General features: G+C 38.1%; 1 protein-coding gene across 21 annotated transcripts in view; it reads right to left on the bottom strand.

The window, feature by feature from the left end:
• Positions 1 to 14,342, bottom strand: part of ABCC9 (ATP binding cassette subfamily C member 9) — a 76,298-nt gene that overhangs the window by 21,989 nt on the left and 39,967 nt on the right. For 8 of the 21 annotated variants that reach the window (XM_075758634.1, XM_075758682.1, XM_075758669.1 and 5 more), the window contains 11 exons: positions 14,041 to 14,146; positions 12,402 to 12,440; positions 9,364 to 9,402; positions 7,709 to 7,810; positions 6,205 to 6,289; positions 5,635 to 5,715; positions 4,559 to 4,696; positions 3,773 to 3,898; positions 3,109 to 3,205; positions 1,090 to 1,337; positions 19 to 167 (listed from right to left, as the gene is read on the bottom strand). In XM_075758634.1, coding sequence (XP_075614749.1) covers positions 19 to 167; positions 1,090 to 1,337; positions 3,109 to 3,205; positions 3,773 to 3,898; positions 4,559 to 4,696; positions 5,635 to 5,715; positions 6,205 to 6,289; positions 7,709 to 7,810; positions 9,364 to 9,402; positions 12,402 to 12,440; positions 14,041 to 14,146 — 1,210 coding nt within the window. The remainder of the gene's footprint in view (positions 1 to 18; positions 168 to 1,089; positions 1,338 to 3,108; positions 3,206 to 3,772; positions 3,899 to 4,558; positions 4,697 to 5,634; positions 5,716 to 6,204; positions 6,290 to 7,708; positions 7,811 to 9,363; positions 9,403 to 12,401; positions 12,441 to 14,040; positions 14,147 to 14,342) is intronic. The other 13 variants (XM_075758808.1, XM_075758763.1, XM_075758780.1 and 10 more) reach the window with 6 other exon arrangements.

The raw sequence follows: 14,342 nt of genomic DNA, 5'->3' as shown, positions 1-14,342 counted from the left end.
ACATTATTTTTGCTGTACCTTATTGGTCCAAGGATGATCTTGTTGAGGAGATTATGGTGTAGGTTCTTGGCTGCTGTGAGGCCCATCCACTCCACAGTCAGAGATGTGATGAGACAAAGGACAATCCCTGCTCCAGAGAGGATGCTGAAGACAGCTACATGATAAGTCTAATAAAATGACAAATACATCAATTCTAGAAATAAACACACATTTCTTTTTTCTGCTAGGAAGTTCTCAAGGTACCTGGTACCAATCAGCTAGTATGTCACATGACTTAATTATATTCATATAGTCCTTGGGACACAAAAAAACTATGATGGAACTGCAGTTCATTAAGTTCACATAATTAGAAAATCTGACAGTTCTAAGATCCCTCAACCTACTGATGAGTACCCTTCAAGACCTTGAAGTGATAGTACTTAGAATTGGTGAAGGTAGACTAACTGGACAAATACAAAAGTATGCAAATTGTTAGCCAAGAAACTCAGACAACCAAAATAGAACCTCTCAAGAATTAAGGCATTTGAGAGGTGTTGGAAAGTTCCACTTTATGAAGTTCAAGCACCACTAAAATTCCCAGACCAAATCCTAAACTAATCTGCCAGGGCTATAACGCATTTAAGCCTTCTGAAAGTTTACTAAGTGGATTCCAGTGAGATATTTGTATATAAGTCAAATTTACAGCTATAAGCAGATTGTATTTAAGTAGTATATTCAAAGACCTTTTTTTTTTTTTTTTTTTTTCTGGCAGGACGTTACTGGACAGCCAGTACTTAGGAAAATGGGGTCATTCACTTAGGTGTAAAAAAATCCAGATGCAAAAGTTTAGTATGAGATTCTTTCCTTTGAAAAGTCAATCATTTTTCTGACCTCAAATATGCTTCTGTTTCAGTTTTGCATGTCTGAAAAGACTGATAAAATTTGAATTGTCTTGTTTTATCATAAACAATTAATCCATCATATATAATAATCAATCTTACTATATCTACTTGTCTTTCCAATCTAGCTGGCTTCTAGATGAACAGCAAATAATCACTTTAGAACATTTTTCTTTTTTTTTTCCCTGTCAAGCTCCAAGATATGGCCCACCTTATTTGTGCTTTTAACATCATCAGTGCTCCTGACATCATTCACATTGTCCATGGATGTCCACGTAGCAAGCCAATAGTCTATGGCCACTATAACTGAGTGTTTCAACAACTTTGAGAAAATCATCAGAAAGAGCAAGAAAAATCCTCCAGAGGTTAGGTATCTCCAGCAGGTTTTCCATGGCATCTTTGTTCTGAGCCTCAAGACAGTTGACATATTATCATCTTCATCTTCTTCCTCTTCTTCCTCTGTGACTCAGACATTTGATCAAGTTAGCTTGGATTCATTACATAGAATTATATCTGGGTTTACTGGATCTGGTTGACTTCTTTCTTTTTAATTTTAATTTTAACAGCAAAATTAAATTTGTCATTTAAAACCAGCAAACAATTCAGAGATATTTTCATAAGACTTCCCCTGTGCTCTTTGAGTAACTGTTGATGTTACACTGAAATACAGTTGGTGGAAGACTTCTGCTATGGGAAATATATATTTCATAGTTGCATAAACATTACATTTAAAAATAACTTTTTTTCCAGGTAGTAAGAATATACATCACAGCCTTGCAGGCTGCACTTGGGGAAGAGAAATGTCAACCTGTTCTTGACAGCTCTGAAGTGACTGCATTTTCACCCATTTCTGATTTTGAACATCAAAAATTAATTAGTGATTTTTCGAAAGATGAAATTCTACACTTTTTGGGACACAGAGACTTTGTGTATGTTCCCTAGGTAATATAATAAGTGTGGATGACCTGAAATGCAATGTCAGGTTATATTTCTGCCCTGAAGTTATTGATATGAGTTTTATGATCTTAATGATCCTTTTTTGCAGGCATTCTGTGGACTACTTGGGCATGTCTTTTTTTCCCTGTGTTTTCTATCTTACCCCACAAAGAAGATACAGGTTTTTGGCGAGGCTTTCTTGCACAGACCAAAAGGAGGAGCTTGGAAAAGTCCTCAATTTAAACTCCTCCAAGAATTTAACTGATAACGTATACTGATGACTGGACATAGTAAGAGGTGTTCTGCTCAGCTCTGCCAAAGAAATATGAAGCCAACATAATATTTCCATCTCAGGGGCTTTGGGGTCCAGCTCTGCCTATTGTGCAGTGATTGGAAATCTCTTCAAAATGAAGCAATTCAGGACCTACAGACCTATGACTTAAGATGACAATCCATCATGAGCATTGCCAGATGAAACACAAGGCAGCAGTAAAGAGCTTGCTAATAGCCTTTGTGCATTCTGCAATCACTCCAGTCAACATCGTCATGACAATCCCTGCAATTAGTGCTCCTGTTGAATTAAGATGAAGCCTACAGTTCACCTCTTCTCTTCCCTGGCACAAACTTACTGCTTGCCAGGACTGACTACTCCATTTAGGCATGGTCAAGCATCCCAGGGATGTTCTTGATGGGTCTTGTTGCCAGCTGGTAATATTCAACCGTTTGTCTGCCCCTCGCCCCACTTTAAAAGTGACAAGAATCTGAATCTGCAGCCTCTAAAACCACCAAGATTTGGGAAGAACAAGAAGCTAAGCTTGAGAACAAAGCCTAAAATTTCTCCCAGATAGCAGATTAACTCCATATCTAAAAAGAAATTGAAAACATCTACAAATTTAATCATGTGGTGATATATCAAGAGCCCAGAACAGAGTGACAGGGCTACAGATGATCTAACGTTATTGTGCCAATGACTAGGCAGAGTTAATTTGCATTAATAACAATTATTACCGTTGTTTTACTTCTATCTCACCCCTCACTACCTCCAGGCAGTATGAGCTAGCAAAGAAATTAACTTGGTTTGGTACACCTTATCCTTGCACAATGTTTAGAGAAATCTTTGGAGAATCCCTTAAACAAGTCATATTCTAAACAGGTCAAAGTATTGGACTTTCCACTGTTATTACCAAGTGTCTTCAACATCTTCATACTTCCTTGCTATGAACTGCCAGTTGTTCAAGTGGAAAGGCAATGACACATGGTAATAGAATAAATAAAGTGAAATGAAAAAACATACCTTCATCTTCATCTTCCAGTTGTGATTTGGATTCTCTGGGGTACATGGCCCTTCTAAGAGTTTTTCTCTCAAGAGTAGTCTGGTCAGCTTCCATATCCTGTGATAAGAAAACTTATTTATTAATTTGAGAGCTTAGCTGTATGCCATTGTGGTAGCATCAACCGTAACCTCAAGGAGACTATTTGGATGATTTAGCTCACAGAATGCAAAAGCACAGTATTTTAGGATTTATCTTTCAGAAAATCTCGCCTTGTCCACTTTCTTCCCTCTGTCTTCTATTCTTTCATTCCCTCTCTTCCGGAATGATAAAAACTTCAAAAATAGTCTTTAGAGAATCCTAAATGCTCACAGCAATAACAGAATAAAAAGCTAAGAGATGCTTTAGGAAGTCTCTTACCCGCCCCTTGCCCTGGCAAAGGATCATTTGTACACTGCATTTCAAAAGGCTGTTTGCCTAATGTGTCGTTACAAACCACCCATGACGGATATACCACAGACTTCCCAGACAATGTTTTCCAGTCCTTAAAGCTCCTTATGGTTCATGTGCTTTTTCCCTAATGTCTAGTTTAAAACTTCCTTTATGACATGGTTTGGTTTTTTTAGAAATTAACTAAAAAATATTTCTTTTCAGAAAGGTCATCCTTGCCCAACTGCTCCTATTTACCTTTTCCAATTCTTGATCTTGGCGATTCATCAAAGTTTTCCAGTGTTCATATAGCTCAACATCTTTGTTTTGGATATCTTTTAGTGTCCCTTCTCTAAGCACCATTCCATCCTTCATTGCTATGATCTAGAGGAGAAAGCATCCAGTAGGTCTACTCAGCAACATAGATACCATAATCACTGATCTGCATCTTGCAGGATATGTCTCAGTATTGGTGAGATTACCGTTATGCAAATTTCTGTGTTCATTTTATTCAGTATTTTATTACTAACTTCTTAAGTTTGTGTCATGGTTTAGCCCCAGCTGGTGACTAAGCCCCACGCAGCCACTCATTCACTCCCCGCTGGTGAGATTGGGGAGAGAATTAGAAGGGTAAAAGTGAGAAAACTCATGGGTTGAGATAAAAACAGTTTAATAGGACAAAGACAAAAAGGAAAATAACAGCTGTTTGGACAGCTCATAAACTGAAACTTCTATAAGCCATGCTTACCTGTCCTTATAAAAAGCATGGACAAGACATAAAAAGTAATAGTCATGTTTGCAATTAAGTGATAATTCTCCAGTGGCTTTCAATCAAAAAAATCTATACAAATAATGTAAAAATTAAATTGTTCCTTCTACTATAAAATCTGTATTATGTAAAGTGGCAGTTAGCCACCTGACATACGGAATTAAGAAGGAGGAATCTGTTAGAGAGAAAATAGTGATCTCATTGAGCGCTACAGTGCTAACTTCAAGTGTACATTCATCATTAGCAAATCTTAATCATGGTATCTCTTCTCTTACCCAGTCAGCATGTGGTAGATATTGTAATTTATGTGTCACCAGGACAAGAGTCCTCTTGTCTTCTTGGAGAAACTTCAGAATCCCTTCCTGCATTAAATGGTCACTTAAGTGAATGTCCAGTGCAGAGAATGGGTCATCCTGCAATCAAATCAAATAAAAAAAAAAAAAATCAACCAGGATAGAAAAATTAGGGGTTATTCTTTCAAGAGTTCTTTAAAAATACAAAACATCTGCCATTACTAGTGTTTCATCTCTCTCTAATGACAAAGACCTAGTCAGATGGCTGCACTATGAAATAGTGAGCTAGAATCCATTACTCTTCAAATCATAGCAATGGATTCAGTTAATTTTTTTGTGTCTAGATGAGTGCAGTGCTGGTGCCACACTGACAGTGTGGAGTAAATCGGATCAGGAACACTAGAACTGAAATTTCTAGCCCAAATTTGAAAATGCCAGGATCCAGAGCCAAGCTTAAATTAAACTGCAGATGTGCTTAGTCTTCACTTTGAGTGAGTGTGGCTAGCAACAAGACAACAACATTCAGATAAGGATATTATATGCAAACACTTTTTTTCTGAGAACCAAAGTCCCTGGTTAATTTTGAAGCGGCTCAAACTGCGCCTTCATGAGCAGTAGCCTTCTGAAATTCCTGACATGCCTTCAAATTAGTAAGACAGAAGGGAAAGTTTGTCCAAATCCACAGCAGGAGAGCGCTGAACCCTCAGTATGTTCATTGCTCACAAGTAGTTGCAGTATAGTGCTTTTCTTTATCAGAAGTCCTGCTGATTTCAGTGGGACTGTGTTGATAGTAGGTCACCACTGAGAGCGAGCAGAAGTTAGACAGTCTGTTCTACTCTTCCAGTGTTAATCTCTGTAGCAAATCCCACGTTCATGAGTCTCCCAGTATGTTTTGATGCTGCCTCTGGTGGATGTTCATTTCCTATCGCTATAATTTGGATTTGGAGTTGAATACAAGTCTCTATAGTCTTCTAAATCTAATATAAATTTTTCTAAAGTTAAATATAAAGACTGACAGTTTTATTACAAACTTTCCATGTGAAAAAGAAAAATCTTACCAAGAAGACAATGTTGGTGTTCTGATAGAGTGCTCGAGCTACACAGATTCTCTGTCGTTGGCCGCCACTTAAATTAATCCCCTAATGAGTATAATGGATCAGAAATATGCATCTTTGAATAAACATTTTGATAGGACTTTGGAAATGTGATTTTTTTACAATTATACAGAGTTCAAATAAAAATAAAAAGCTTTGTTAAAATGCTAATCCTGTTGATAAACAAGCATAAGCCTCATATAATATCAGAAGAAAAATTATTATTAAACAACTAATCATGGGTAAATTATGAAGAGCTTCTCTAAGCACAGTAGGCTTCTTAGATTGAAAAATGCAACCAATACTAGCATCAAATTCAGCAAGCAAAATGTAGGAGACTTTGATCAAAAAATCCCATTTAAGAAACAGCTGAAGAAGGAAAATAGTTTTTAACTTTTTTGCAGTAAACCCTGGTGAATTACAATTACGTACCAGGCTGGCAGTCCAATACAGATTAGATCTCTCTAAGTGACATCAGAGAGTGCTGCCTTAATACACAGGCTAAGCAGATGTAAAAGTATTCATATTATTTACCCTTTCTCCAATTTCTGTCTGATCACCAAATGGTAGTAAGTCAATGTCAGGCTGCAGAGAGCAAGCATCTGTAACAGCTTTGTACCTGTAAAAACAATATGGTCATGGAAATTATTTAACTAGTCACGTTGCTAACACAAAAACCTCCAGCTCGAATTCACTGCTAAGTTATTATGTCTCCGTGACGGTTGGATAATTGCAAAAATAAGTAGGGCAAAATGATTATTCAGCAACTAACCATGGAGCATTGTAAACTAAGCGTTGTAAAAAATGACATATTTATTAGAGATCTTTATTGGCAAGCCTACTTTTTAAAGATTCAGTGACGTAAATTATTGAGTACATTCCTCCCTATCGCAGAGCTGTTTTGCTGGACTCTGGAGTATTTGAAGCCATTTTCCAATGAGTTATTATTCTTCCCCCTTTAGGTGCCTCTTCATTTACTTCAGTGTGATTACAGGACAAAGGATCCTTACAGTGCTTCTGATCTTGCCAGAATCAGAAACCACTTGCAAAAACTTGAAATTTGTTATGAGATTTCTAGGTCTATGTATTATCACAAATGATCTTCTAATAAGCAGATGGGATCAGACTATTTGAGTGGTGTAATTTGGCCTTGCCCCTTTGATACAAGTGAAATTAAGCTGATGAATGCAGTAGCTGAAGAATCTGGTCCCCGAAATTTTAGATGTTTATCTGGATTTTGAAATATTTGGTCATTGCTAAGTTTTATTAAGTGGGAATGGAGTCATACATCTTGACAAAGTACACACTGAGAGAAATGGGATGTATTTTTAATAACTTAAAACAAAGAGAGTGTTGCCTTTGAAAACATCAGCAATTTGTTTTCCTCAAGTCAAGTCACTTTTTCCACTGCATTTGTTAGCTGACCTTTTAGAAGGACACAAGAAGCAAGTGCTGGATAGGCACAACGGAAGCTATGCACCTCAGCTTTCACGCTCCCTTGTCCTGTATTTCTAAAGGAAGAATTAAGGTTATTTCCTTGAGGCACACCATCTTCATACATGCAGTGTTTTTGTAAAGTGACTGTTCCAGTAACTTGATCACAGCAGGATTAGTACATAAACGCAGTGGAAACATGCCTAGAATCCCTATTTCCAGAGTCCTCTGGCAACCTCAGGCTCCATTAAGCGAAACAAAAATATGTCAGTAGTCTCCAAAGATGGGATTCATCTCACCTAACTTTAGCTGCTTGAAAAATACATATATGGCTTCTGCTGCATTCCATGGGGAGCCACTGCGACTATGTGATTTCTCACAAACATCTTCGACATGCACTCTGGTTAGAGGGGGAGCCTTGAAAGACTAATTTAAAATAGAAACCTTCCTTTGAGATGGCTAAAGTCAGGTTAGCTAATTCCACTTCAGGGTTAATATGTGCATTGTTATTTTTCAGAACCTACAAACTTCCTCCAGAAGGAGAAGTCAAAAACCTCTTTAAAAGAAGCTGCCAGGTGTTTTTTGCAAGAGGGTTGATATTTACCTCTGTTTATTAAATGGGCTTCCAAAGATAATGTTCTCCTCCACGGTTGCGTTCAGCAGCCATGGCTTCTGAGCTGCGTAAGCCACTGAGTATCTGTTTCTACTGTAGACAGATAAAGAGCATTAGTAAAAAGCAAAGCATTCACATTATGAAATGTCTGAGAATCAATTTTCTTTAGATTAATTTTTTATATAAAAAAAAATTATATATAAAAAATACAGGGAAACACATAGGCAAAGCAACTGTTACAAAAGTGAAGGGAAGAATTTTAAATTAGATGCTTTTGTTAGAACAGCACCCACTCTCTCCCCGATGGCAAAATCTACACTCTAGGTTGTATTCTAGTCTCTATAAATGGCTGGTACCTACCTCAATTTAGTAACTGCAATTTCAATCCAAAGGCAAATTATAAATAATCAAAATTATTAAATTCTCGCAAGAATAGTTGTTTGGTATTTTTTTCTCTAATGTCAAAACAGGTAGTGAAAAGGCACTGTTCAAATGGGATCAGGACACTTGACTTGTTGCTTTCTGAAGTTTTAGATTATTTTACATATCCATGCACATGAAATAATACTTTTTTCTCAGCGAATATTTTTTTTCTGTAAGTCTATTAGATCCTCAGTGGACTGACATGATATTGGAAAAGAGAGCAATTCAATACAGATTGGGAAGGAATCTCCCAAGTACTTACTATATGTACTTTAAACGTGTCTAAATACCTGATGAAATGTGTACAGTAGGGGTATGAATGTTCTTTACTTCTAGCTGTTTTGCCTGTGTATGGCAAAAAAGGTCATGTCATTTCAGATGTTTTTCTGAGGTGCCTGAGATGTGTGAGGAAGGAGGTGTGAACTGGTACTGGCTTGTCGATCTGAACACTTATTTTCCTTTTCAGGCTCTTTGATGGTATTGCTTTAAACCAAACATTTGTATGCTTTGTATGTAAGCACCTTGGATTTGCTATTGAGAGAGAGGGTGCTAGGGTATGAGAAATAGCTGGTTAGAAGCACTCAGTAGTATCCCAAAAATTTTAGGAGTTTTAGCAGTTCAGTATGTGCTAGTATGAAATATGTCCTCAGGATTATCAGGTAGCAAATCATGGTGTGGCTCCCAACCACAGCTATGTGTGCCACTACTTCTCTATCATTTTTGATGTGGTTTTAGTTCAGCTTGTCCTTCTTTTAAACCTGCAGGCCCTTTCACCGAAGCCAGGGATGGAGCCACTGCTTGGCTTCAGCTGGAGCACAGCCGGTTGCCTTTGGACGCTGTGTGTCCTGCTCCATCGCACGGCCATCGACCTGGGTTACAAGCAACACAAACCCCAGTGCTGATCAGAAAACACGCAAACACATGGGAGGGTACACGTAATGATGTCTTACATCTAGAGGCCCTGTCTTGCAACATATGGAGCGCACTAAACTCCCAGTGATGGAGTCAAATGGGACTGGGAGCACTGAACATCTTTCAGACAAGACTGAGGTAGTGGTACAATGGCTGGAGAAGATTGGGATCCACTGGATTTAACACAATTGTTCAGTTAATCCTACGGTAAATGATTATCGACACGGTAAGAAAACACAGAGATGAAGGTTTGAGGAAATTCTGGAGAAATGAATGAGGGTATTACGGTACACTAAAAACAGAAATAATACCTTCTGGATGCTTCAAAAGAAGGTTCAGTTTCATTTACACTGTAAGTTATGGTAAATGACATTTAGTAAGCAGGAAAAATAAAGAATAACACTTTGTGCAAGTTTTACATACAGGGAAACTGGAGTTAAGTACATATTTTAAGAACTCAACATCACTTTGGGCTTTTTTGTACTTAAAGGGAAAATAAATAAGGTCTAATAAAAAGTATATAACTTTTCTAAATACAACACTTTCATATCTATAGTGCGTAGTAGCTGAACAGGCAAGTTATGTTGTTGGAAAGTGTATTAAAAATAGAAAGTGTATTGTAAAAACCTATTTAAAATTAAATTATTAATATTGCCTGTGCATATAAAAGGTTGACAAGCAGTAAGTTAGCTTCTCCACATATTATGCCAATGGCCTGCAAAAGTTGGTAACTACCATCAAATTTCCCCCAGAGCAAAGATAAGCTTTGCAGATACACTTTTGAATCAGAACAGATTTTGAACCTGTTTATAGCAGTAAGGCTGCATCAAACCATGCATGGCACTACAAAACCTAGGCTTTCCTTGTCAACCTCCATGTCTTAAGGATCATATCCATGAAATAATACATTTTGAAGGGCATGCAATGGCAATAATGACATGAATGATTTGCAGCTCTCTCTGTTAATTGACTTATTAACACCGTCGAGGGCATGGAATGGCAGCCAAAGCAGTTCTGGACCAGCGATGGTGCTCGTGTCCAGGCATGGCAACACATCACTGCAAAGTGCAAAACCTAAAAGAGTAAGTTTATGCCAGGTAAATGGAAACAGGCATTAGAAGGGAGTAGAAAACTGATATGAATGTGTTATTTGCCTGACTTAAAAAAAACCCGAAACAAACAAATCCTCCCCTTCCAAGCCTAAAAAATCTTCCAGATGGAATATTGTACTGCTGAGACAGAAATGTCTGCTTGCCTGCTGGGGTACCAGCTTGCTGCTGCACTCATAAGCAGAGGATCCAAGTGTGGCAAAGGGCATAAAAATTCTAATAGCAGAGCCCTCGTAATGCCAGACTCACATATTGAGCATCTTTCCAAAATGATAGAACTGAGACATGTTGCTTTCTGTGCTACGTATCAGCTTTCTAAGAACTTTGATAATTCATGCCTCCTAAAATGCACAATCCATGTGTTTCCTTTGTGCACCAATCGCTACAGAAGATATTACATCAGAGGTGAATAAGCCCTGTTGGTTATCTCAGAAGGCTCAGAGAGCCAGAAATTAAGGCTCAAAACAGACATTGCTTCACCAGAGTTGGTCCTTTATTCAGCAGAAGCTTCCGGTCTTCTCTACAATGGAAAAAAGTTAAAAGAACGCAAAAGATGGAGTCTAATAAGAGATTAAAAAGAGGTTGGAAATTAGGTGAAGCCAAACAAAAAAAAGGAGAAAACCTCATTTTCCTCTATTAAAAGCCCCCAAACTTTTATCAGAAGAGGACTGGAATGGTAGAGACAGGGATAATGCTTTCATGTATATGTTTGGGGGTGCCTTCGGACATAGAATTTAACAAAAACTGGGCACAAGCCTTGCAAGACCCCTTGCAATTCCATAGCAGATTTAATATGCTTGCCATTATAATCAAATAGATTACCTGAATGAGCAAGGACTAATTTTAGGATATCAGTTTCTTAAACTCTTCTTCCTTGGTTAGAAATTTCATTCCATGCTTAGCTTGACAAATACACCTTAATTCTCCCAAATTATGAGTGAGATTTCTGTGAGAACCCACGTTCATTAATAATCTCATGAATAAACACATATTAGACCTTTGCTGAGCTGGGGCCTTCACAAATAAAGGGATTAATTATTTGGTCTTGTACTTTATTACCCTACTGGATCTGAGAGAGTGGTGTAATTGCAGGGCATGGGAGTGGACTGAAACAGAAGCTCCTGAGGTTTCTAAAAAGAGTATTCTATTTGCCCACTGGGATGGGATTAGTAATCTTCACTCTAATTTCTTTATTTATTGAAATGTGGCTATTTATACTGATTTTTATTCTGTACTATAAAATGTACATATTCCCCCAAATGGGGCATGGTGAATTCAAGTCTGATATGGTAGGAAAGACCAAACTGAGTAGATTGATTAGTTATTTTTATAAGATTTTGAATATATACCTGAAATAATACAGAAATTAATTTAAATAAAAGTTTTAAGGAAAAGTCAGAGACCTTGTTGAAGTTTGGACAACTTTTATGCTAACTCTGGAGATATTAAAATAGACTAATGCATCTCGAACAAGGCCCTCAATCTACAAAATGAAAAGGGTGGAGAATAAAAGGATACAAAATCTCTAGGATACCATTGTAACAGCAGAATGAACCATTTCCCCTGCTAATATAGGCAAAAAAATTGAGACAGGACAAGGCCTGAGCATCTGCACAAATTATATCCAGCAGTTTGGAGGAATTTATTCCCGTCCCTGCAATTAGCCATAGGAACACAGCAGTGCTAATAGGTATGCTGACTTTGGCCACTGACATTTATCTGGATGACCATTTATCCATCTGTGTTTTCTCTGAGCTACTGTGGTTCCAACCTTTTGGTAAGTAGTTGTATTTGGCAATCCTTCTGAGGGGAGCACTGGCTTTTCCTAATTTTTCTTGAAGCCTTCCAAAGCTGGAGGGCAGAACAGACCATACAGGAGGATTGATTTCATAGCTCTTGTGTTTCCCATGCTGTTCACTTAATACACAGCAACACGTTTGCACAGAAAACGGTTCAATGTACAGGAAATGTACACAACAGCAACAGGGTGTTCAAGTCCCATGATAGACTTTCGCAGTGATGCATTGCAGGATTGCCCCAATATAACTGGGGCTGAAATCTTATCCATCATTACTATTACTGTGTTGTTATACCTGTATTTGTTTGGGAATTCACCTAGCCTGCCCTGGATCAGTAGATGCATTAGTCATGCACGTGGAATCACATGGAAAGGGATTTAAGAAAGTAAACAGGACCTTTATTATGGTTTTGTAAAGTATGGGATCCACTTAGTTAAATACCTGAAGTATCCTTCTGTATTCATCTGTCTGTCAGGCAGTCTGAAATTATCAGCAAAATATAACCATGTTTGCATCACCTGTATCACAGTACCAAATTACAGTTTGCAATGATAAAAAGTCACTCAGTAAGGCCTGAGATGCTTGCTAAAACCTGAATTACCTGGTTATGTACAGACTGCTAATCAACTGACAATATGATCTTAATGTCTCTTGAACAATGTGAAACTTAAATAGTATTTCATAAACTTTCTCTAGTATTTTTCTAAGATTTCTCATTTTCTCTAATCTTCCTAAGATCCCGTATCTTCCTCTGGGACAAATTTGAGTCTTTCTCAAATATATCTTTGAAAATAGTTGTGTGAGTAATTTCAAGGTACACTCTACTCACTCCTTCTATTTTCTTAAAGTACTCAGAAAAGTCAAAATCTTCATTATGTCTCTCAAAGTAATTAACTGTGATCAGTCACATATTCTTCTTCCTTCAAAGCTTAAACTCACATATAATTAATCTAAAGTTAGTCTTGCCTTGGCTCCAACTGTACCTGCTACTCCAGTGAGATCATACATTTAGAATAGCAGACAGTGAAATATAGCTAGAGGACAGAAAATGCCACGCGTGCTAACACAGGAAAAGCAAAAATATCCAGCTTGCAACATTGCTGTAAGAAAAAGATGTCAAAGAAAGTTGCTAGTCAAGGGATGGGACAACAAAATATTGGTCTTGTGATAAAATTAACCCCTTTTTCTCAAAAACCTAATTAAGAAGAGTTTGGCTTGGTAGTTTTAAGGAAACAGAACTGATCTTTAAAATCAAAGAACAAGTCTTGGGGTTAGAGCACATCCCTTCCACAGCCTCTGCCCTGCCCAGGCTGGAAGAGCGGATGCTGCCCCACCTCATCACCGTAGGAAGTTCTCATTCACTGGGTCTGAACTCATGTGGATCCCGAGGCCTGACCTCACAGGTGGTTCCCTCTCCAGCAGCAGCTTCTTTGGAGCCTTTACTCTTTAGCTATTCAGTGTCCTCAGGCTGCTTTCTGAAAGTATTACTGTGAAGGGTAACACTCACTTCCATAGCTGCGGCTGGGCAGATACCAGGGAAGGGGAAAAGCATTGCTCGTGTGTTGTTATATCACCTTTTTTTCCTGCTAGCAGCAGCATCACTGGGTGAGAAAGACAGCCTTTCCTGTATGCTGGTACCCCCCCCACACCACTTGACCAGAAGAAGCTCCAGCCTATCGTGCTTTCACAGGTGTGTACAGTAGCAGCATAACAATGCTGACCTCAGTTGTAGTGAGTACCATATACCCAGAGCCGACTCCCACCGCTGAAGACTACTGCATAACAGGAATAGTATATGCATTCTATGCAGGTCATTTGCTAGGGCTAATATATTAGATATTAATCACCAGACTAGCCTCTTTTCCTTCCTGAGGCACTCCGCTCTGCCTGCTCTGAACCATGAACAAAACAGCACTGAAAATCCTTCATAAGTTTGCAGGTGATGCCTTCCAGGGAGGATCTGGGTGACGGCAATCATTTCACATGCAGTTCTGAGACATGAAGTTTACATTTCTCACAGCAAATCCCAATTACTTCCTTCTTAAATGAATACAGCAATTAGTAGCTATATGACACATACTTGCTCCAGTGAACTTTTCCCTCCAGCGTCTGCATCTCTCCCAATATGGCGAGGAGAAGTGATGACTTGCCACAGCCAACCTGACCCACAATCATTGTCATCTGACCTATGGTAATAATAATAATAATAACAACAACAACAACAATACTAATAACAACAAGCACATGTTCAAAAAAGAACAAAAAAACAATTCTACTCAAGTCCACAAGGCCCAACTAGATTAAGTTCTAGACCACTTAAACTAGTTGGTTAAATTTGTTAGCATCCACTATGTAAATGTGCAATATCACGTGTATTAATCT

This window comes from Balearica regulorum, chromosome 1 (genome assembly GCF_011004875.1).
Source record: "Balearica regulorum gibbericeps isolate bBalReg1 chromosome 1, bBalReg1.pri, whole genome shotgun sequence".
In the NCBI taxonomy this organism is placed as follows: Eukaryota; Metazoa; Chordata; class Aves; order Gruiformes; family Gruidae; genus Balearica; species Balearica regulorum.
Note: the sequence above shows the minus strand (reverse complement) of the source record. Positions and strands in the feature narration are given on the sequence as shown.